Source organism: Epinephelus lanceolatus, chromosome 1 (assembly GCF_041903045.1).
Source record: "Epinephelus lanceolatus isolate andai-2023 chromosome 1, ASM4190304v1, whole genome shotgun sequence".
NCBI lineage: Eukaryota > Metazoa > Chordata > Actinopteri > Perciformes > Serranidae > Epinephelus > Epinephelus lanceolatus.
In genome coordinates, this window is record NC_135734.1 from 10221505 (window position 1) to 10246667 (window position 25163).

General features: G+C 40.7%; 1 protein-coding gene across 1 annotated transcript; it reads left to right on the plus strand.

The window, feature by feature from the left end:
* The first annotated feature begins 1454 nt into the window (after positions 1-1454).
* LOC117256495 (uncharacterized) lies at positions 1455-16179 on the plus strand. Its single transcript, XM_033625940.2, has 11 exons — positions 1455-1616; positions 4581-4770; positions 4865-4956; positions 5034-5266; positions 5581-5817; positions 5903-5977; positions 6130-6346; positions 8854-9062; positions 10825-10897; positions 13966-14083; positions 15527-16179. The coding sequence occupies exons 1-11, from the start codon at positions 1601-1603 to the stop codon at positions 15720-15722; spliced, it is 1656 nt and encodes a 551-aa protein (XP_033481831.1). The 5' UTR covers positions 1455-1600; the 3' UTR covers positions 15723-16179.
* The last annotated feature ends 8984 nt before the right edge of the window (positions 16180-25163 follow it).

The following is a 25163-nucleotide window of genomic DNA, read 5'->3' on the forward strand; positions in this document are numbered from 1 at the left end:
CCTGTCAAATCTCTCAGCTCTGTCCACTTGGTGAATGCCCGACCGAGGTTTACACGCGCTTACAAACTAGGGACAGTTTTATAAATGGTAAAAAGTTCCGCACAGCTGCTTTAAGGTAGCCTGGAAATCCAGACCCAAATCTAGAAAGATTTAGGATCTGGCCATGAGTAATGAAAATGGCCCAAATCGAGGGGCAGCACCAAGCATGCATTTGAAAATATCACTGCACGCAATTGGATAACACTATGACCAATCAGAACAATACACGGGGTGACGTATCCAGAGCGCTACCAGCGGAGCTAACTGGCAGATTAGACTCTTGCCGTATCTGGTCGGCAAAACAGCAAAAATGTCCTTCTTGCAAAAGAAAGATTTGAGCGCCGTCTTCAGTTCCTCTTTTAGAGAAAAAGCCAAGTCTAACTCGTTCATTGTAGCGGACAAAGCCATTTCAAACAACTGGTGTTCATCCGTAGCCATCTTGCAATGTTTACTGACTGATTCGTTGTCACAGTGCTGTCGTCATCTGTTTAGCTCGCCTCTGGCCCGCCTATATCAGATACACCGATGTGATTGGTGCAGCTCGGTTTCATGGGCATAGGTAATGAGCATCATTACTGATTGCCAGAGTGACTCGCTGAGCAAATTCAAATTGTACTCTTGCAAGAACTCTGGATTTAACTCTGGAAGGTAAAAATAAGGTGCGTTGCATAGTCAATTCTGAGGGAGAAAACATGGATGATCTCTTTGGCCAGTAAATCGATCAATTATTAATTCAGCTTCAGGCTACATGCTAAAAAATTAACATTTAGCTACTCTTAAGTGCCAATATTCAGGACTTTAAGACTATTTCATAAGTGGTTTTGTAACATGACATTTTCCTCACTTACATTTAATAACATTTGCTTTCACCAGGCTTTTCACACAGTAGCCATCACCGCTGTGGTGAATAAAGTTAATGTTTTCAGTGTCCCTGTAAACCTTGACAGTGAGCCAGCATGCACAGTGCAGGGCCCTGAAACTGATGCAACTAAATGGAATGCAGCCATTAATAATTTTATGCCTTAAGAAGTTTAGTTGTGAGTTTTGGTGCTTTTCCATTCATGTTAATGGTCAAATTTCTGAATATTTGACCAAGGAAAAGACACACGCACTTCTTTACAATGACAATGCATTAACCTTTGCCTAAATGTTAAATGTCTTAGATTGAATACAGCTGTGATATTTTGTCTTTTTTTTCTTTCAAAGTAAGTAACAGTCTTTTAAGGCACCTCAACTAACTGATCATGTTGGTCAAACTGAATCAGAATCCACTCAAAAAATGAATTAATTTCTTCCAGACGGGAAGTGGATGACCTCGGAGACTGTTTTATAATACCCTTGTGCTGTTACGTGTTCCTGCCCTGCGGTTCTACCTGATTCTCCAAAAGACAAGAAAACTCATGAAACGAATACGTGCCAGGTGCCGTTAGATAATGAAGTTTTTCGTCCGCAGGTCACGGTATCAGTCACTCCCCTCTCTCAACAATTTGCATTGTGACAGAGCACAGTCCACTACCGTGTTGGCAGCCTCTCGCCCGCTGACAAGCAGTAAACGCTCACCATGCCGTCCGAAAAAGGTAAGATTATCTGCTTAATTGGTGCATTAAGGTGGGGTCAGCTATCATAAGGGCTTAATACGTATCATAACTTTAAGGAAAAAACTTCACCGGAGTTCAGTGAGAATCTGTAGCGCATTTATCAGACCAAGTGTAACGTTATGTTCCCACAGGCAGCTGCTACCTGCACAGAAGCATGTTGCCTTCGTGGACTGAGGAAAACGTTTTTATGCAGTACTGTTGTTTAACATTATTGTAGAAATACATATTACGTGTGTGTGTGTGTGTGTGTGTGTGTGTGTAATGTAAACAATAATCAAAATACGACAGTCAAAGCAACTTTGTACCCCAGCAGAGGATATTGCTCGACTGCTGTGAGTAGGTACGATTAAAGGAAACCTTAGGCATTTTTCAACCTGGTTTCTATCTCCCTGTGTAAATTGATCAAAGAGACTGGTGTGAACAACAGTGTTTAAAATTGGTCCAGTATTAGGGGAGCCGGCAACAGCTGCGAAACAGGCTGGAAACAGGCATTTTGTATTAGTGTCTGAAGTGTCTCTTTACCTTTTAATTGATCCTGTCTGTTTATTACCTCCTTAAGCAGAAGTCTCTTTCTGAAATATCACAAGCTATCATGAGATGTCACTTGTTGCAGAAAAACAACAATGGAAACATGAGTGAGATTTGGAGAGAGTATAATAACTGGAGTAGTTTATTGAAAATATATTTTAGTGTTGTCTGAAAGATTTTTAATATCATGAATGATTGTTTACCTGATTTCGACAATGTGGCTCAGGCCTTTGAATTTCATCACCACCCATATTTATTCGTGACAGAGTATACGCATGGAGAGTGGACGAGGAGAGAGACAGAGAGAAAAAGGCAGCAGTTTTAATTTTACTCTTTTACATATTCATTACATCTTGCTGATGCTTCTTGTTATTACACTATCCCCTTTGCTGCTGTAACACCACGAATGTCCCCGCTGTGGGACTAACAAATGATTACCTTATTAGAAAAGACTGTGTATAGGGGCTGGTACAATAACAAACATTAGCATCATCATTCATAGCCAGTAGGTATCTCCTTGATGTAAAGGAAGGACAAATGTGGGCATAAAATATAATAAAAATATATTAAAGGTTGTATAATACCAAAGCATAGACATATTTTTCTGTTTCATAGATAACTAGTCCATACCCATTGAGTGTACAGTTGCCCATGTACAGTTTCACATGGTGTGTGTTTGGGATACAGGTCATAGGAAATTGCAGATTAAATAGTCAACTGAACCCATTAAGAAGAGCAATGTATTCAGACAGAGTTTTTGTGAATTTGATAGTACGATTGCTACAGTAGTACCATTGCCAATAGTGGGATAGTTAGTGGGCTGAAACTGTACATTCGTAGCTGAGGTAGCACGTTGAAAGGCAGATAGTTAAAGTGTTTATATGTTCTATTGACTTAAAAGTGGGGTGCACTGATAGAATGACTGACTGACTGACAGAATGACACACTGACAGTTTCCATGATTATGCACAGCATACCATACCATGACTTAGTCATAGCAAATATTAGAAAAAAACCCAAAAACATTTGGCCACAGGGGGAGCCACAGTGATTGGTCGCATTTTAGCCATTTTAAGCATTTTTTTGTTGTTATAGCGCCCCCCAGTTGCAAATTAGAGTTACATTTCTCCAGTCATCTTGAGGCGTCCTGTTCTACATATCGACCAAGTTTAGTAAATATCGATATGGCGGTTAGGCCTAGATAAGAAATTAGCTCTCTAGCACCCCCATTTTGTTTGATCGGGTCAATACTGGAGGGGACCCCTCAGATTTGTGTGGTTATCTGTGAAACCCTGGAGATGTTATACAGCTTTATGTGATGAGCCACGCCCTCCGCAATATTCATTGCCTTATAGAAGCTCAGTTTTAGTAAGTTTTCCAACTTTTTCCAAGAGGGAACTTTAGATATTGGTCCCTAGATTATGTTCACCCAGTTTCATGCAGATCGGTCAAACTTCCTAGGAAGAGATCGATTTTAGGGTTTTTTCAAAAAATTCAAAATGGCGGAAAATCTATACAACCGGAAGTTATGGGTTCTTGATGGAAATTTGTTCCTTGTGAGGAGAGGCATCTCTGTGCAAAGTTTCATGTCTCTACGACATACGAGGCATGAGATATGCCCATTCAAAGTTTGCAATTTCAATCGGTTGCTATAGCGCCCCCTTTGGCCAATTGATGTAATATTGCTTCATTCGCATCCTCCTATGACCCTCTACCACTGTGCCAAATTTCACATGGATTGACCAAGTCAGTGAGGAGAAAAACCATGAACAGACACACAAAGACACAGAGTTTTCATCATTATAAGATGTCAGCTTGATATCACTTTTTTTTATAATTATGAATGTCAGCTGATGAAAATGGGTAATCAGTCTGTATAGATTTGTTATAATCAGTGCTGAATCAGTTACTATTTTTCACCTCCTAATCATTTATTGATCAATTATTTTTGCCATTATCCTTCTGTGCTTTCATGTATAACATTATGCAATGCTACGGCCTTGGAGTTAACAACAATGCTCAATCATATTAGGGCTGACAAAATTACAGTTAATCTATTAATCTATTAATTAACTGACGGTCAATAAATGCAAAACATAACTTTGTTCCACCCTATTAGTTGCATGTTTTTGCTTTTTTTTTTTTGTCTCATGTGGAGATAAATGGATACATTTGGCTTTTGGACTGTCTGTCGGACCGAACAAGTAATTAGAAGATGTCATGTTTGGGTTTGAGTGAACTAATCAGCATTGTTATAAAACGGTTCATCAAATAATTGTAAACATTGCCAACAGATCACTGGGTAATGAACATAATTTATAGGTACGGCCCTACATCATATTGACCTGAACAGGGAGGAGCAGGACAAAGACTAGTTGATTACTAAACTTAAATTTTATTACGTTATTCCCCTAGTTCCCGACACCCCAGTAGAAGTCCTTGCGGATCTCCTAAGGAAAGCCAAGGAGATAGCTGCAGCAAGTAGCAATGTGCCAGAGGAGCTGACAAGTCATTTGGAGAAGGCTCTGGACATAGCCAGCGGCCTGGATGACTACCTGGAGAAAATGACCACACAGGAAAGTGAACCTCTGGCACAGCTATACAAGTATGTCTTGGCTTCCTGCACATATTCATCCATAACTCAAAATACTACTGTGTAAGGTTAATAGGTTAATGTTCTCACTCATGCTTAATTATAGAAAAACAGTTTCCCATGACTGGGATCAAGTGCACAGAGAGGGCAAGACTATGTTCCGGCTTCCCAAGGAGTGCATCACTGGACATGTTGAAGGTTTGACATTTACATTTTCGTGCTCATTGTTAGTTTACCATATTGCGATAACTTGCTCATGGGCATGTTTTTGGCAGGCCAGACCCTGAAGATGCTGATCCACATGAGTGAAGTTAAGAGGGTCCTAGAGATTGGGATGTTCACAGGTTATGGTGCGTTGTCCATGGCTGAAGGGCTTCCTGAAGACGGCCGCTTAGTTGCCTGTGAGTTAGAGCCATACCTCAAAGAATTTGCCCAACCTTTTTTTGACAAGTCTCCACATGGCAAGAAGATTACTGTCAAGACTGGGCCTGCCATGGACACTCTAAAGGTCAGTATTTTTGACAGAAATATCAATGCACATGTTCTAAATATTGAGGCGATTGCATCTCCTGCATCCCCCCTCTCCAAAATCTATACCCATGCTGTAAGAGCAGATTTGAAAATTAAATATTTTGCAGTGTTTTTATTTTGCACTTTTCCTTTTAAATGCTTTAAATCGTAGTTACTGTGTGCTATGTTGGGTGCTTCGGATAATGAGAGCAGGCAAGGGTTAACACTGACTCTTCCTGTTTTTTTGTGTTAATAAGTTAACAGACTGTGGGGCACGTGGCCAGATTTCTAATAACTCTCTGTCCCTTCCAGGAGTTGGCAGCTGCAGGTGAGCAGTTTGACATGGTCTTCATTGATGCTGACAAGGAGAATTACATCAACTACTACAACTTTATTTTGGACAACAGCCTGCTGAGATTGCGAGGGGCCATATGTGTCGATAACTCACTGTTCAAAGCAAAAGTTTACCTTAAAGACACCACAGATAGCAACGGACTGGCGCTTAGAAAATTCAATGAGTTTGTCCGTAATGATCCCCGAGTGGAGCAGGTAAGGTTCAAACCTTTACATGCTACTGTATGTGTTTGACAGGTATTCTGTTTCTTATTTAGGCACTATTTTTCTTGTTTTAAAGGTCATTGTTCCTCTCAGAGATGGCATCAGCATCATCTGCCGGGTACCTGTGACCTCTGAGTGCTCTAGGACACAGGTACTGTTTAGATAACCCCAGTGTTCAAACCTCAATGGACCAATGAGGGCGTGGGATAAAACGGCTGTCATCCTACCTTCACTGGAAATTTTTTCTTTGTAATAGCACCATTCTCACTGATCATGTTTGCTTATCTTGTCACTTTGTATCAGAGTAAAATAACAGATGATGAAGTTTTCCGTGGGGTCAAGGGGCGCCCCATCCTTGATCGGATGCGTCTTGATGGAAAGGTGGCCTATGTGACGGGTGCTGGGCAGGGCATAGGCCGAGCATTTGCTCATGCTCTGGGTGAGGCTGGTGCGAATGTGGCCGTGGTGGACCTGGACCAAGAGAAAGCAGAGGCAGTGGCTGGAGAGCTCTTCCTTAAAGGTAATGTAGACTTTGAGGCATTGCTCTGATTTTTTTTGAAGTGGGGTTGAGGTGCTTGTCTATGGTCAGTGTATTACCTTTACTACATGGCGGTCAGCACGCCCCCAGTTTGGAGAGCCGGCATGAGTGCCAACTTAGAAGCTAAGCAATGGGCTGCTGTGGACTGAGGTTAGCAACAAAACGTATTTTAGCCACCAAAAGAACCCTTCCTTAAAAAAAAAAAATCTCAATATCAGTGTGCACTTTATTGCTAATATTTTCACCCCTTTACTTGCTGTCAGACAGCCCTTTCTTTTGGCACTAGATTTTCTCAACTGTAGAACCTCTGTGTTCCTACACATCTCTCTCTGTTTAGGCCAGCTCAGTTTCTCTCTACAAAAATTCTTTCTTATACTCTAGTTCATTAAAGGTTTCCTCTTGTCTCCACAGTGAGTGGCATTTTGTCGTTGCTACCATAATCACTCTTTTTAAATTTTCTTGTATTTATTGTCCTTTCCATAAACTGCTGAATGTCTGACCATGACAGCTGATCTGCAGTGTATAACACTGAGTGGCATAGTTGCACTTATGTGTAGAGGTGTGGAAGTTCAATGGTTAAGAGAATATAGTGCCAAAGGAAAGGGCTATCTGACAGCAAGGTAAAGCAATGAAAATACTCTCAATTTAGCATCCACTTAGACTGTTACTGATTTTTTTGAGGTAGGTAGGCCTTTTCAAAAGTGGCTAAAACATGTTTTGCTGCTGCCTCCTGTTTACAGCAGTACATTGCTTAGCTTTTGTGTCAGCCTCCTGCTGCTTTTCCAAACTGGGGGCATGGCGAATGCCATGTACTGAAGGTAAGACACTGACTATGGACCTCATATGACCCTACTTCAAAAAATCAAAACTGTCCCTTTAAGCATCAGCTGCATATCTCTATCTTGTTCAGTAACTCACTTGACATATAACTTGCACTCTGTACAGGGTCAGGGACTGTGTTGTGCTGTATAAATGTTTGTGTCATTTTATATAACGTCATTCATGCTGCACCTTGATCCCAGGGAAACACTCACTCTCACTCTGCCTTGCACAGAGATGTACAGTAGAATGACAACAAACTTGATTTGATTTGATAAGCAAAATGGCAGATTTACAACAAAGAGAGACTCTGTATTTGATGATAGTTGTCACATTCTGTGGAGTTCATAGGTCACATAGAGCCCAATTTGATCTCAAGTGGGCCAGACCAGTAAAACCATTGCATAATAACCAACAAATAACAACCCCTTCAAAACAGTTCCCTTTTTCTGTGTAGAGAAGTACATTCTGAAAATGTTCACCCATTTACAAAACAAATGATGAACAGCCTGCGATTTTCTGAGGAATGAGGACCATTTACAAATCAAATGTTTGGCAGTGCCTTAGCAAAAGGGGTTCCACCCATGTCATTTTAAGATAGAAATCTGATACAGATTCTTTTGTACTAAAGGTTCTGGTAAACAATATTTTGCACAATGTTCAGTTTCTTTAAACGACTATAGTAAGTATTTACTGTTTTTCAGATAACTGTATTCTGGATAGTTTAGTATTTATTTTTTCTACTTTACTGTAAAGAAAAATACATCACTTCTGAGCATTAGCTTCCTTTTAAATGTAATATAATGTAAATATCCAAGTTCATACCGACAGTTAATGTCTTAAGTGTTTTGTAAGTATACTGTGCAATAATTTCCCTGTAGTGCAAATGTATTTATTTACCTTATACCCTTTAAGATAAGGTGATTTTCACAAATTTCACAAAAAAAAGTGAATTAGATTTTCCTTTTTCTTTTGTGACAAACTGATTTGCTCTCTGCCTGTAACAGCTCTAGATATGATTAATATTAAAACAAAGTAAGGAGTGTATTAAATAATTTGATTATTAGCTTAGATTTGGTTGTATGAATTGCAGAAACTAGAAAATTGTCATATCTGAAGACACCTGAGTCAAAATGAGACAACTGTGAAAAGAGTCATTATGTAGATGTTATGTGAGGTGGTCCATCTGCGATGACAGACTCATCAAATGTCACATGGATGAATGGCCCTCTCAGCACTCAAGCATAATTTTGGTAGAACACCGTTAACCACTACATGAAAACTCTCAAACTGGGCTTGTGCACCTCAGAGTTTTTCCAAACATCAGAAATTGTAAGTGTGGTCAGGTTATGGTTTTTGGCCAGCAGATGGCAGCATACTAAAGCACAAGATATACTGTGTCAGGTTACACATGTCCCCATGAACCTGAGGATGTGTGATATTTCTCTCAATTTTCTTCCTTTACTTCCTCCTTCACTAAAAAAGCAGCAACCAAAAAATGTTAAATAGTATTTTTCATCACTTTTTTTTTCAAACCTTGATTCATAATAGGATTTTTAAAATAAACTTCTAAAATGTCCAAGGACAGAGGTTGCTCATAATGTGCGTCATGTTACAATATGTACAAGCTATCCTAACAGACATCCATGTTTTTTTCTGTTTTGAAACAGGCATCAATGCTTTTCCGATCACAGCTGACATCGGCAAATCAGATGATGTCCAGAGGATGATTGACAGCATTGTCTCCAAATGGGGGGCGATCCATATCGCCTGTAACAACGCTGGCATTAACATGAACTCAGCCAGTGAAGACACCAGTCTAGAGGAGTGGGACCAAACCTTTAACGTCAACCTGAGGGGGACATTCATGTGCTGTCAGGTGTGTATCACCTGCTCTAAAAGCAGGCATGTGTGTGTGAGAGAGACTGTGGCTGCCAATTTATTTGCTTCACTGTATCACAGAGTGTGATTAAAATTTTCAGACAAACCAAAAAAATAAAAAAAGTATTAAATGTAAATATATTTAATTTGAGTTCAATTTTGATTTATGTTGATGGTTTAACTCCAAAATAAATAGTGTCATTAGATTTTCACTCAAGTCACGTACTGCTGTGAAATTAGATGCAAAGACAAGTTGTGCTCCAAACAGTATATAAACACTTCAATGTTCCTTTGACAAACACTGGATCTAAGGGTTTTGGAAATATCAGACAGAGAAGAAAAAATATAATACATGTATAGATTAAAAAAAAGGTCTGCACCAGTGCTCAATGTTGCAATTCCCCAAACAATATGAATAGTTCAAATTGTGCATGGATTACTTTAATATGAAAGTATCATTTGCTATTGTGCAGACTAAACTTCCACGACAACCAACATATGAAGGCATATGGTAGTAAAGCTTTGGGAGCAGTTACTTCACCTAATACTTCATTTTGTCAAAAAACCCCACCAAATTTGAAAATGTGTTTTTTTTTACCAGACAGCACTGTACAGCAGGTACTAATGGTGGAAGAAGTATTCAGATCTTTGACTTATGTAAAAGTAGCAATGCAACAGTATAGAAACAGTGTAGAGATATTTTGTTACAGGTAAAAGTCCTGCATTCAGTAAAGATACAAAAATAGAAACACTGAAATATATGAGAAAAAGAAAAAGTAAAAGTATTCATTATGCAGAATGGCCCATTTCAGGATATTATATAAGCTTTTGTATTATTGAGTTAATTATTGATGAATTAATGTGAACATCACTCTAATTTTGCAGCTGGTAAAAGTGAGGCTGCTGGGTAGCTTGTGAATTTCACCAATGACTCAATAAAGTTTTATCTTTATCCATAAAATACATCATAATTTATTTGTTGATAATATATGTGTAATAATAATTTGAATCTGCACAGTAACAAATTTTGTAAAATAAATGCAGTGAAGTAAAAAGTACAATATTGGCTTCCAAAATGAAGTGTAGTGGAAACATAAAGTAGCAAAAAGTTGAAATAGTACAAGTGCCTCAAAATTTTACTTAAGTACGATACTTGAGTAAATGTTTTAGTTAAATTCCACTAGTATAAATACATATAATAGAGGCAAAGCCACAGAGCTGTAACAGTAAAACCTGTGACCTGTGTTTTCATACTTGGGAAATAATCTTGAGTTATGTTTGCGATATTGAAATAAAAAATGGAAAAGTTTACCAGTTCTAAATAGTTTTGTAAGTCCGCCATCAATTTGTTAGAGAATCTATGTCGAAAGAACCAAGTTGATTTTTGATAATTTATTTCTTTAATAGTTTATATCTATCAAAACCAGTTGTAGTGTGACCTAATTACTGGTCCAAGCAGCCTAAATTACTCTGTAGTTACTAAAATTAGTTCTAGATTATCAAGTCTCTGCCAGACAGACATCTGAATCTATCTATCTATCTATCTATCTATCTATCTGTATATATTTTCTTTTCATTTTTTTTTTATTTGTGAGGTTATATATGCCCTACCACCCAAATGTTGTTTAACCACTATCTATCTCTGTCTGTGAGGATAAACTCCATGTTTTTGTGTTGATCCGTGCTCAGGCTTTTTGGTAGCATATCAGTGCCATAATAAGGTGTTTAATGTGCCTCTTTCCCCTGAATCCTTGCCTTAGGCAGCAGGTCGAGTGATGTTGAAGCAAGGATACGGCAAGATTATCAACACAGCCTCCATGGCCAGTCTAATAGGTGAGTGATGATTCTATTCCCCCACCTTCTCTCTGGAGCCCCTCCATGTCTGCTTTTAATCTCTCCATTTGGCGTGGAGAGTTGGGTCGAGAGGAGGAGGAGGAGGAGGGTGGAGGAAGGGAGAGTTAAGTACATTTGTGCTGTACAGCTATGTGCGGGAGTACACATCATGTTAAATAGTTTTTATCGTCAGACAGGAAGTCGTCAGACCGTTACAGTGGTTGAAATAAAAAAAAAAGAGCTGCAGTTTTCCTGTTTATGAGAAACTTATCCTTTTGAAACAGGATTAGCCAGCTTTTCTTCTTTGCAACTTTCACCCCAGTTCTATAGAGATGCATCCACCCCTGCATACAGTAAGCACAGCAGGAAAAGTGTTGTGATTGCGTCTCGCCGAGGCGGTTTTGCATCATAATAAACATCCCCTCTCTGCGGAGCTGTCTGGAGGATGTGGAAGGCAACCTGAGGTCCAACTTGGGAAGGGAGGGTTCCTGTGCAACGGCAAAACCCCAGCCTGTGCCAGCAGCCTTGTTTGAACAGCGGAAGACACTTTCAGAGTTTAGCGAGAGCCTAGTAAAAGCCTTGTATAATGTTCCTCCTCCAACAGGTTCCTCCAGAGGAACAGCAACACTTCATCAGCAGTATAGTCAAATCGCCAGTAAACCGCTGTGCCATATGGGCCCCAGTCCCGACTGCAGGGGCAATCTGTAAAACAGGAGCATGCTGGTAAATAGAGGCCGGCATAAAAAAATGATCAATTACTCACATTACGTACAGTCCTTCAGGAATTTACTTTATTGGTCTGGACATCTGTTATAATATTGTCATAATGTGTAATCAGATGGGACCTGTTCTAGCCAAGTGGAAGCCCAAAAAGCAGCCGTAAATGCCCAATTAAAATGCACAATGACAGCTTTTTGTCCATCTGCTGAATGGAATGTGTGTGTGCCCACTGACACCCCCTCCACACACACACACATACACACTCCCGACCATCAACCACCATTTTTTTCTGAATAATGGCCAGCAGCTCAAAGACACCCAGACAGGAAATATCCAAGTTGATATGATCACACTGAGTTTTTTTGGCTGCATGATGACCTTAACTGAAGGATTTGCGACTCTCACACTCGTACCTGCAGATCTCAGCTGCATAGTAATGTACATAACAACAGCCGCGCCATTCTGGGAAAAGGAGTGCATCATTTGAACTCGGAAGAATTCAAGGCGTGCCTGATAAAGAGCATGTTTTCTCCCACTTGAAATGGGCAATAAGTAGCAGGGTGAATGTTAAAGAGGGCTTTGGATGCTCTCCTTCTACCTCCTTTTCCCTTCTCTGGGGATTACTGCTCTTTAAGACGGCGAAAAACATCAATGCAGGTTTATTTAAAGGATGAAGGCATTTTCTGAATGGTATTTTGGGGCCGTATCATCAGGTCTTGAGCGAGGATTAGTGCTGTTAGGCATTTTGAGCTGTGTTTCCTGTCCTGATAAGTCGGATTTCACCTTCAATCTGCGTGTAAGCCCTGGGCTCTGCTCCTCCTCGCCTGCTCCTCTGAGGTCCTAGCCTACCCTTATCCAGCCCAACCCAACCTCACCATCATCTGCTATCTCGCCACACTCTGCACAATCCCACTCTGCACTCTCAGCTGCCGTTGTCCCACCCTTTACATTTTATTTCTTTAGCAACTTTTACCTCTACCACGCACATTTTTCTCCTTTTATCCAAGAAGTGTATGCGGGATGCTGCAGCCTTTTTCTCCCCAGGACCGGTCCCTGCCTCTCTGCAGCTGGCTGGTATTTATCATCCCCGGTCTCACACTGAAGCCATTTGGCAGTCAGATCGGCGGGTGATGAGGTTAACTACTAAAGTTGTATGTAACTTGGAGCCTTCCTTGTGATGATTAATCAACCAGCAGAAAATGAGCCCCTGTCCCGTTATCCCATGCAGTGTGCAGCATCTGTGATGGTCAAGGCAAACAAATGGCTCCCTGTCTTTGTTGCTGAGGACAGAGCATAACTGGACATTATAAGCAATTAATTTTACATGGCTTCATCCTCAGAGTCCTCAGCAGCTAATGGAAGAGCTTTTATGTAGTATCCACAAGAAACCGCAGGAGCTGCAATATAAAATGTATATGTTGTCAGCTTTTGTGAGAGAGGAACAATTGCTCTTTTTTCCCTCAGTTAAAGAAATGACTCCTAAAAATAAAAGATCTTTTTAATGACCACCTGAGAACTGTGAAAGTGCATACCTTTATTAATGCAGTAAATCTTATCTTTATAAAATGCTGCACTGTGTCTGTTTAGGGCAGCGATACTTAACACATGGCCCGGGGCCCGAATGGTGCTATGTGGCCCACCAACCATATTTTAATTCACAGTAAAAACATAAATTAATTTACACCTGATTTTGAATGTAAATAAAGGGCCAGTGTGCATTCAGAAGGCATGAAAATACAGCTTGTTTCAATGGCTAAGACAAAGGGCTCTTAGGCACAGATATGCAAGGGGGCCCCACCATCTCCTACACAGGAGCAAGACACACAGACTTTGAGGTGGTTTCCATCTCTTTGTAGTTGTTATGCATCTTTATGTGGTTTTGTGTCTGTTTGTGGTTATTTTTTTGTCCCTTTGTGGTTGTTTTATGTCTTTTTGTAGTCCTTTGGGTCTGATGTAATTTTGTATCTTATTGAGTTCACTTTGGGCCCTGGGGCCTGTACCTGGTAGGCCCATTCAGTAATCCATCCAAGCTTGTTTATCAAAAAGATTGCTGGAGTGGATCCTCCAGCCACCCACACAGAGGTCAGGGCTTAGCCCCAAATGTCCTCAAATTCTAGAAACACCCCTGTTTGCTGACACTGGATTTGTTTTTTGGCAAGATGAGTGAGGACAGCAAACACTGAAAGGTTAAAAACAGGCAGTTCATTACCTGATTAATATTATTAATGTTTGTTTATTAACTGACACTTGGCCTCCTCTTATTTTGCAAAAGTGCCACATGGGCAAAGCAAGTTGAGTGTGCCTGGTTTAGAGGTAACTGAGTTTTCTTCCCATGCTCTACCCTGCAGTACCCCATCCCCAGAAGCAGCTCTCCTACAACACATCCAAGGCTGGAGTGGTCAAACTGACTCAGACTCTGGGCACAGAATGGATTGACAGAGGAGTGCGTGTCAACTGCATCTCACCGTAAGTGCTGTCTATTCTTGGCCGCCTTCTCTCACAATTTTGTGCCAAAACACACTGGTCCACCTTTTAGTGTTGTGAGGGATCGAGCTGCAAGGGGAAGTGGTGATTAGTGTGTTTGCTTTCATATGAAGAGCCCCATTTGAGAATGATGCACTAATTTAAGTCCTCAAACAATACATCAGTGCTTAATTAGATGACGTCTTGAGGGATGAATCAACCAAACACTTCCTCTAATTGTTCTATTCAATTAGGGAATCAAATTTGCAACCTCACTCCAAGTGTCGGCGCAACAATAGCGCCTTGTTTGTATCTATTTGTCTGTGAAGCTGAGCAGGGGGAAGAAAAGAGGAGAACACAGTGAGGGCTGTGTGTGTGTGTATGTGTGTGTGTGTGTGTGTGTATGTGTTAAGTGGAGCATCCCTTAGCCCCAGCCATCCCTGAGCAAATCCGTCCAGTGGCACCGGGCGAGCCAGGCCCAGTCACAGCCCCAGAACAAAGCCCTCACACACACGCGCCGCGCTCAGCTTTATTTATCGGCAGCTTGTTTGCTAATTTTAATTTGCAAAGAAGCAATTCTCTCTCTCTCCCCCTCGCTAACTGGGTGTCTCAATGGGCCGCTGATTTCTTTGAAGTGACAGTCGGTAAATATGCATAAAAAAGGGACACAATTAGCGCTCACGAGGTTGACTGGAGCCTGATTCCATTGGCAACTTTAGCCGCAGCGGTGATAAGCTGCATTATCTAGAAAATTGGCTGAGGGAAAACAGTACCTCTGATTGCCAGCAAAGGTTCCAGATAACAGGGCAGCTGAAGAGAAATATAATTGAGGTGGAATATGTTAACCAAGGTGTCACACGCTCCTTGGAAGTGCTAATTTAGCCAAATGTTGGAATTCCATATCAAGGCGCCAGGATACATCGAACAATGATTCGGGCCTCACGGCTTTTAGTCACTGTCATGTCAATTGTGTAGAAAGTCAGAAGTCGTCTCATATTAGGCACAGGCGGGCGTGTTGACATATTTATTCAGATGTAAGCTCTGTGATACTTTTATTGTAGAAAGTGGAGAAAACTGCATTTGTTGTGAGCTATTAGACGCCAGCGCAGTCACAAATCCAAAAGCAGCACACCTGTTTTCTTATAAATCCCACCTAAATATGGACATCAGAGTAGGAATATGATGGAGTTGCATATACTTAACCAGAGGCTTTGAGCAAATTAAGCCAGACGTCCCCTCACACCCGTAGGCTCTTCCTGAGATGTGCCAGCAGTCCCGCAGTAAACATCATCAGAGATGCCATGCCATGCCCTTTCTTCAAAGGATAATTGGGTTTATTTTTGTCACCAAAGTGGTGACTCTGAAACAACGCTGTCACTCCTGGCTCTGAGCTGTGATGCCTTCTGATTTCATTGTGTTTTTTTTTTCCCCCCTCTCTCTTTTCAGGGGGATTGTTGACACCCCTCTCATCCACTCAGAGAGTCTGAGGCCTCTGGTGCAGCGCTGGCTGTCAGATATCCCTGCTGGTAGACTGGCTCAAGTGACAGACCTGCAAGCTGCAGTGGTCTACTTGGCATCTGACGCCTCCGACTACATGACAGGGCATAACTTAGTCATAGAGGGTGGGCAAAGTCTGTGGTAGAGAGGGTAGATGAAGAGATGAAAACTTTTTTTTCTCCTTTTCACTCTCCTGGGATGAGTCTCTGAAATAGGTGACATTCACATGATCTCATTTTGACACACTCTCAGCAGTATTAGTTAAACTCTGACTGGATCTTTAACTTTTGGTGAGTTAACATCTGTTTCATGGTGTGATGAGTTAACTGGTAGCTTTTAGTCCTCTGCATGTCCTGTACAGGTTCTGTTTGCTGTAACGTGTTATGACTGTGGCACACTGAACTTCTTAGTGGATGAAAAACACTGTATCATGTTAAATACACAGCTATCAGTCTTCTTGTCACACAATGTGCTAACATGTCTGAGGAAATCTCTGTGAAGTCCAAAAAAAAAGAGAAAAATGTTACTGAGCCTTTAAATATGTCACAAGTTCTGTCCTATGATTTTTTGACATTATACATTAAATGCTGTGAAAACCGCAACCATTGTGATAGATGAGACACTTACATCTTAAATACATACCACAGATAGAAATCAATCTTTTCAGAATCAGAATCTAAAATACATGTTTCCTTTTACCTGTAGTGTTCTTTATTGATCTAGATTGTTTTGGTGTGAGTTGCAAAGTGTTGGAGATATCAGCTGTAGAGATGTCTGCCTTCTCTCCAATGTAATGGAACTAGATGGCACTCATCATGTAGTGCTCAAGTCATCAAAAAAATACAGTTGAAAAACTCAACAGCAATGTCTCTTTCCAGAAATCATGACCGGGTTAATCAAGATAACCCACAGACCCTCTTGTGAGCAGTTTCATGTAGGAACTATTTTCTTTCTACTAAACTACACCCACCAACAGTGTCCCTGTGCATAAGGACATGTGCATTTACTCTACTGCTAACTCACCTAGCACCACTGAGCTAGCTAATGTTACAGCTCAGAAGAGATGGACACCATTAATGTTTACATCTTGTACTGTCATGAGCAGGAGCCTCTTGTGGTGATACAGTTGGCGGATGTAGTTTGGTAGAAAGAAAATAGTTACTATATGAAACTGCTCACAACAAGGTCTGTGGATTATTCGGAATAATCGGGTCATAATTTCTGGAAAGAGACATTGCTGTTGAGTTTTTCCAAATGTATTTTTTGGCATTTTTAGCACCACAAGCCGAGTGACATCTAGTTCCACTATAGTGGAGAGAAGTCAGACATCTCTATGGCCGATAACACTCCTCACACCTCACACCAAAACAATCTAGAGTGACAAATAGCACCACAGGTAAGAGGACAAATATGTCACACATTGAAATCTTGTTGTTTATTAGTTTAAATGTTCTTATAAAATGTACAGAAAGTATCAGAATGACTGCTTCAGTGATGACGACCAGATCACATTCACCTGAGTAGGATGCCAGTAAGTTGTTTTGTGCACCTTGACTTACCACTCCCTGTGGCCCAAGACTCTTGTGTACCATATGCAGGATAACGGCATCCCAGACTGCCTCTCTCCAGCTCTTTCTTGCCAAATGGTCCCCACAAGTGGTGCTTGTGAACGCCATCTTAATTGCTCTATTAACTGTTTGTGCGCTGAAAAACAATACTTAAAGGAGAGGTTAGCCGAGGACGTGACCCCAGTCACTGCAATTATACGGAAAGTAGTGGCCAATTAGTGCTCTCTGCAATGTGACACTGTTTGGTGTTTATGTGAGCAACTTCAACTTCTCACTGTTAGTGACCGTTCTCTGATTTACATAATTGAGGGATTGGTCATTAATGGGAATGGCGTGTGAGAGGATCCCATTAAGATATGGAGTGAGATCTGATCATCTCCTCTGCTCTGTGCTATTTATCTCCAGCTGCATTGGCACATTAGAAATTATTGGGATTCTTATCCTCGTACTTAATAGCGAAATATCGAAGTTTGCACACACAGTGTGCGCATGCAAGGTCTTGCAGGATGTGTTCACACGGAGGCAAATTGTCTTATATAGGCCATGTCCCTGTCTTGCCACTGAGGGGCAGTATAAAGACAGGCAGCTACAGCCCTGACACAAGGACAGTGTTACAACAAGAGGTTATCACATCATTTGCTATCATCTAAAGGTAATAACAGTGAACTCTGTTTTAGGTGTTTGAGATAAAACAAGACCACCTCTCCAATTCTAGTATGCAAACAGCTCAGCATGAGAGACAATCAAAGAAATGCTGAACAAATACTCATATTTTCAATTAAATGTGGTTTGATAGTAGACTGTTACATTTCAAATGCATTAAATATGTAATTCTATCCATCATCTTGGAGATTGGAGTAGCCTTTAAAGTCGACAGACAATGAAGAGCAAATATGAATCTGTAACATGAGCTGATAAATTCCAAAATCCATTTGCATCTACAGACCAAATCTTTTCTTAAGATAAACAGGATTCCAGTTAACAACCTTAGTGTTTCTCTCTTCCATTTGTACTTTACTATCCAAGTTAAATAAAGGAGAAGTTGGTACATTCTGTGGTTACTTTTGACAATTACTACAAATGATTGGGATTGTTGCATCCCAAAGTGTACCAAAAAGTTGAAACACACAGATGAGACTAAACCTGCTTTTACCCATAGTTCTTCTGTTTGCAGCGGTTCACAATCATCATTCAGTGCAGTGTCTAAACTGTTGTTTTGCCATCATGTTCTGCACCATAATAAACTCTTTCACAGCCCTCTTGGAGGTCTTGTTTTCCTTTACAATTGCAGCTAAAAGAACCAAATCTATAATTTGATCTGCAAAATGTGATATCCCCCTCGAATGCCATACAGTGGCCTGCTTCATGAAGTGTAAGTGATCTTGAATCCATTATTTATGACCTCCTTTTGCTACCATTACACTGACGAGTGGGACCCTGTTGTACGTAGCACTGTTGTGCTAAACAGTTCTCCAGCAGAAAACGCCACTCGCGCCCTCACACTTGAAATCAACTTTGATTAATGCTCGGCTCTGTCACGGCATGCAACATTTTACAGCGGCAGGCGTTCAGAGGGAGACCTGGGTCGATGGCGAACAACACGGTGAGGCAATATGTGTTGCTGAGCAGGCTGTGTCCTGGTGACAAGAGGACCCAAGGGTTTATGGATGACATATTAACATTTGACAATATCAATACACTTTTATTGATGGATTATGGCGTCCTGTTACATACCCACTCAGTGAGGTGTTTGAAGATGAAATGTTACCCCTTATAAATTGAGTTGAGCCCCCAGATGCTATCATCAGAGGTAGGACTGGGCAACAGCAAGAGGAAATATCCACATTTATCTTCTACTAAAGGCTGGTGGTGCTGTGTGAACTTCTAACTGAATGACTCAAGGCGATTTAATTTGGTGATTACTTGACGGAAAATCTGATCAGCGTTTGCTTCAAAACAAATGGAAAAACTTTGCTGTGTCATGCATTACCTTAAAAGCTTGTTCATGTTAAGAAAATGTCTTCAATTTATTAAAATGAACAAAGGCAGCAGCTGGAAATAAATGCAGCCACTGTATTTTGCAGCTGCTAAGACTTTTTAGACTTACATAAACCTGTAAATTGAAAGTTCTGTATGCAATATTCAGAGCAGTAAAACAGCAGCAAACCACTATTTGTTAAAGAAAGACACAGTGGAGTAGTGGTGTCCTGACCGGAGAATGAAGTCATGCACTCTTTGTGTGTGTTGTAATCGGAGCTTCTCTGTGGTTTGTTGTTTTAAGCAATTGCAGTCACGTGTGCATGTTAGCGCATGTGTGTATGTCACTGGCTAGCTCATTGCCGCACTTTGCACTTCGCTCATACAGCAGTTACCGCTGATATCAGGACGGCCTTGTCATGGAAGGATAGTGCCCACCCTCTGGTTCCCCATGGTCAACACCATTAGCACTGTTTCAGCACTGTTATCAGTGTTTATGCACTTTGACCTGTTAGCCACCAGCTCCACGTTGGGAACTGTGTGCAGAAAACCTATACAGTCTAAATTTTGCAAAGAGCCCTTTTAAAGGAATAGTTTTGGGATATACATGTCTGCTCTTTCGCTGTCATGCAAAGAGATGAAAAGATTGATAAAACTCTCATGTTTGTACAGTAGCTTAAATGTGAAGCTAGCTGCTTGCCATTTTTGCTTTTTTTTGTGTACGGATAAAATAGAGATATAACATCATAATAGAGTGCTGCAGGGATTATGTTTTTTCGTAAGTTTGCATCGCAATAGTTCCCTTGTCAAAAAGCCTGTGGATTTTTTCCATTGGATTTTGGATTATTGCAGGAAATAAGATCAATGGCAGCAAGAAAATCTTCACAAATGAGCACCAGTTTTAAGATTTATGAAGTCCAAATGCAATCGGCAGAAGTAAAAAGCTAACGCTATAGGCTATAAACAAACTTCACCACAGTCGCCTGAGTAATGTCACCAACCCAACCAGGCTAGAAAGCTGTGTTTGACATGATGACATGTGGTCTCATTTAGCTTTTTGTTAGCAGCGACCTTTTTTGAGACACCTAAAAACTACGAGTGGGGTATTTACAGACAGATTTGATGTTGTAGAACAAAACTTAAAATTCTCTTAAGCTTGTGTTAACCACATAGGCTTACCTTCTCAAACATCTTACCAAAAACACAAAAACACTGACTTCAAGTCAAGGGAACTGGAAGGGCTAAAATGCTAACTCATATCCAGGTTGTTGGACTTCTTCATGAGTGAGCTGTAGTGAGGCTAGTCATTTTGTTATGCCAGATATGAAGCTGTAGTTTCATATTTGGCGCACATACACAATAATGATTTTCTCATGTAACTCTGCAGAAAGCAATTAAGCCTATTTCTCAAAATGTAAAACTACTCGAAATTAGAATACAAGACAAAATGAACAACAAATAATCAAAGTTCATGTCTATTTATTTGAGTTCACTCTCTTTCACAAAAGCATCGGCACGGACTATTGACTGCTGTTTCATTTTGATCAGGAGAGGTTGCGTCAAGTTTAGCCTTTTGTGTTCTCATGTGATTCCGTGTGTGTGTGTGTGTGTTGCACTTGACTCGCTGAAAGCACTGGATCATTGTCTACCAATGTTTGTTATCTCATGTGTTATTCATTGAAAAAGCTGTTTTGCTGTTTGCTCTCCTCACGCTACCTGCTGACTTCACACAGGGTCACTTTAACTGGCTGCTGTGTGTACTCAGACGGACTGCCAATAAATAAAAGTGTGAGGACTTTCTCAAGCTGCATTATTACATCGTATTCCCTTTGAATACTTGTGAGGTGACTTGCACAATCAGGCTTTATTAAAAACTTTTTACCAAAATCATGTCTCACATATTGTTGTTGTGTTCCCTTTAGTTTCTTGGCTTTAAAACGCAGGATTTTTCATAATCAAATCAAAACATACCTGACGTGTTTTTCTTTCATTATTTGCCATGACTGCAATAACACAGATGTGTTCCACTTGTTTCCTTCATTTCACTGTTTGTATTAGAAATGATACTAATGCTTTCGCCAAACATGATTATGATTGTTTTTTTTTTCAAAGATGATTCCTATGTCATCTCAAGAGGTGCCCAAAAACAATTCAAGTGTCCACATCCTGTATCCACATCATAAATGTATCAGGCTTTTATTCAACATTAATACCGTGCCGGGGAAACGTTGCACTCCGAGTTCTCTAATTACAATGCAGCTAATGTGTTATTTCCTCCCCATGTGGGATTACTTTCATCTTTCCCATTAAGATGCACATTTTGTTTGGATACTCAAATTACAAACCCCATATTAAATCTGACTGTGCAAAAGGCATTGATCATAGCCCCGATAGCTGCACTCCAACTTTGATTTAATTTGCACTTCCATTAATATCTATGAGACGTCCGATTGTCGTCTTGGGCATATTGATGGTATTGTAAGCCCTGCCTTCATATAATGTTCCCCAGCGGCAATGAGGAAATGTTACAGAGAATTAGGCCGAGAAGCAGGCTCAGTGGAACTGGCTCTGCAGTTGGAAATTCATTACCCTAATAAATAGAGGGGGGAAAAAAGCGAGAATCTTAAGAGAAATTTCTCTCTCCCTCTCACCACAGAAACACAAAAAAGCCCTCACTTTTGCCTGAGAGTGGATGACTGTAACTTAGGTGCTTCTCATTATTGCTGCCTGTGCACCCAAGGGTCTTCTTGGGACCATGAGATGTCTTTAAAATGTGCTTGATAATTCTATAGAGAGGCAGTCACTTGCTGCCTGTCCATCATGAAGCTTTACATACTGGATATATGTGGCTGCATCTCTTTAATCATTACAACAAGGACAATACAGCCTAAATCTCATTAAAACCTTCAGAATAGAATGAAATGAACAGCATTTACAGAAAACACAATACAGTCGTAGATTCATTGTGAGCTAGAAGAGTGTCAAGCCATGCTGATTTCTTATGTTGATTAATGAAGTGCCAACTGAGTATATGTACTGTTCCCTTCCTTTGTTGAAGCCCTGACATGCTGTTTCCTATGGGGAAAACACCACTGGAGCCAAGAGACATGAGTTATGCTGTAATTAATGCAATCATGAAGATGAAAATAGCTGTTGTTGCAACTCGAAAACGACAATGAAGAGCGTGTGAACTGAGGAGGAGGAAGATTCATTGTTAGGTGACTGCGATCGGGGACCACGCTGTCCTCCGAGGCCCTTCTCTGAGGCTCATCAGTGTATCTTTCAGTAAGCAGCATCTCTGAAACAAATATGTTTTACTACATCCCTCCCTCACTTCCTGTAGCAAGGCTTTCATTCCAGACATCTGCAAGCTTTTTCAGTGGATGGCACAATTTCCCTTTTTGTTTTCTAAAAGGGGGAGGGCTCCGCTTCTCTTACGATTCTGCCAGAGTGATTCATTTGCAGGTCATTAAAAAACTCGTCTTTTGAAAGCGTTAGGCTGCTCAGGTGGCGGAGCCTGTGCAGGGGAGACATGTCGTAAATAAAGGCCGCTACATTTCAAATGCCATAAATAGGGGACACCTAAGGACCTTGCATGATTGCAGACATCTAATCATTTAATTTATGCGTGTCTAAAGGAGCCCTCATTAACATTCAAGTAGCACTCATCTGTCTAGCGGGATCACTCCGAAGGCTGCATCACTCTCAGATGGAACGTATCTATTTGGGCAACACAGCATGGCTACACACTCAGCAAGCACCTTCTCGCTTTCCCCCCTCAATGTCATGAGAGACACAGCATGTAACTCTCATAACTTACAGTGTGTGATTTGTGATCCAGTGATTGTGTTGCTGTTAATGTGGAGAACCTTTGACAAAGTTAAAGTCATATTCTCGAGGTCACAGTACAGTGTTGGGACTAACACTTCTGACTGTGTTGCAGCAGATCATTTAACCTTTTCTAAAAGCGGTTTGGACAAAAGGTGCATCTTGGGCTGTATTTGTAGATGATCATCAGCAGCCTTTTGATGAAGACAAGTGAAGCTTGTGATGTTTATTTTTGAAGACCGTCTGAAGTCTTTGTTAGCACTGCAATAGTGTAACACACCTCAGTGTCTGCACAGCAGATGCATGCATGACAGAAACTCAATAATAATTGGCGTGGATTGCTTTTGACACGTGCTGGTTGCTGACAGCTGCTTTGTTCTATGGTCAGATTTCATATTTAACACATCAAAGAGTTGGGATACTTCACACTCTGCTAAGGACTGATAGCAAGTCTGACACTTTGCTGTTAGGAGAGGAGAGAGCTGGTCTTTCTCTGGCGAGGAATAAAGTCAGGTTGCATTCAGTGTTCCTTTTTTCACTTTCCTGCCTGATAAATGAAGTTATACTCAGGCAGTCTTACAAGGAACACAGTAAACATCACAGAGGAAGTGTCATGTTTACTGTGATAATGAAAGAATTATTGGCAGGAAATTCCTGTAGCATGAAAGCATACTTAAAAACCATCCCTTGCATGAGTAATCTGTGCTGTAAGCATGTGGATTTCATAACTGTTGTGAACACATGCTCTGGGGGTGACACTGTGAAAGCATCTGAGGAATGACTTTGCAGTTAGATGATTTGTAGGACAAAACTGACCTTTTGCTAAACCCTAATATAAAGAGCGATCGCTGCTGTTGTCTTAATTATATGCTGCTATTGATTTATTCCAACACAGTTTCATTCCAAAGTTGTTGAAAATTGGTGCTTGGGCAGTGACTTCCGTGTCAGACACTGATGATAAAAGTTGTCTTTTCACATTGGCATGATACACGACCAGGCGTGTAACGGCGCCTGATCAACGGGAAACAAGGTAAGTTAAGGAGGCAAAAAGTCAATTGTTGGGCAGGTGGGAGCAGCGGTGGATGGGTCCAACAACTACTGACTTTCACCCGGGAAGCCAGTGTTTGCTTCCCGTATGAATGTAAAGCCAAACCCTGCTGTTTATTTCTAAACCTAACCAGGTGTTTGTGTTGGTTAAACATAATCTAATGTTGTTGAAGGGGAGAAAAATGTCAATTCGCAGTGACATACGCACATAGTACGTAGACTAGATGCAAGACTGTATGCAAACTGCACATTTCCTATGAAAACAGAAGTGTAGTTTGAAAAGACACAATGCATGTAACAGGCTTAAGTTGACATGGCGTCTCAGAACGTCAACAACAGACACACCCAGGCTACCTCGCACATCATATGTAGATGTATAAAGTCCAGGACCAAGTGGTGATATGTGACGAGGTTGGAGTGAGAATGTGTTGAATCAGGTTATGTATTTTATATTTACTTATTATTCATAGGTTTTAAGAGCTGAACAGGAGCCAGGGCATAATGCATTTCATTGCATTGCATGTACACTATACTTTGAATATATATGACAATGGACTTGAATTTGAACTCATCCAATCATAGGTTATTGACCAAAACTAGGCACAGCAGGCTTGTCAAGCTTTGAATTCATCAGACTTTAATGAGGCAGGTACTTGGCATTTAAAAGTATGGGGGTGATGTCTTTTTTCAGCCTTCCTTATCTGCAGTAACATGAGCTGCATTTCTTAGCATGTCCAGCTAACCAGCTTCACAAGTAACCCAGGATCATTTTCAAGAAAGAATTAGAATATTATTAAAGTTATACGAAGCAGGAATTTTTGGTTACTGTTTGTGAATGCAGAATTCATGCTTGGCCCCCAGCTACTATTGTAGAAAATTTGTTAACATGGAAAAACTGATACTTTAGCAACCTAACCAAGCTAACCGCTGGCATCAACTGTCTACCAGAAAACAGGCCAACTTTGTGTCACTCTTTATCCTATCCTCTTCTTTAGTGCTCGCCAGCAAAATTGAAAGCCAACCTCAGATTCACTCTAGCTTTGGAACGACCTTTGTCCACCTGGCGTTTCACATCTCTATATTTACATTTTTTCGTTGCTGTGTGCATGATTTTCGTAACTTCCACTTGCAGATATGTGCTGCTACGACCTGACCTAACCTGCCTG

Coding starts and splice junctions, on each gene's coding strand:
- LOC117256495 (XM_033625940.2), top strand. Junction 4,957..5,033: donor CATCACTGGACATGTTGAAG/GTTTGACATTTA, acceptor TGTTTTTGGCAG/GCCAGACCCTGAAGATGCTG. Junction 5,818..5,902: donor ATGATCCCCGAGTGGAGCAG/GTAAGGTTCAAA, acceptor CTTGTTTTAAAG/GTCATTGTTCCTCTCAGAGA.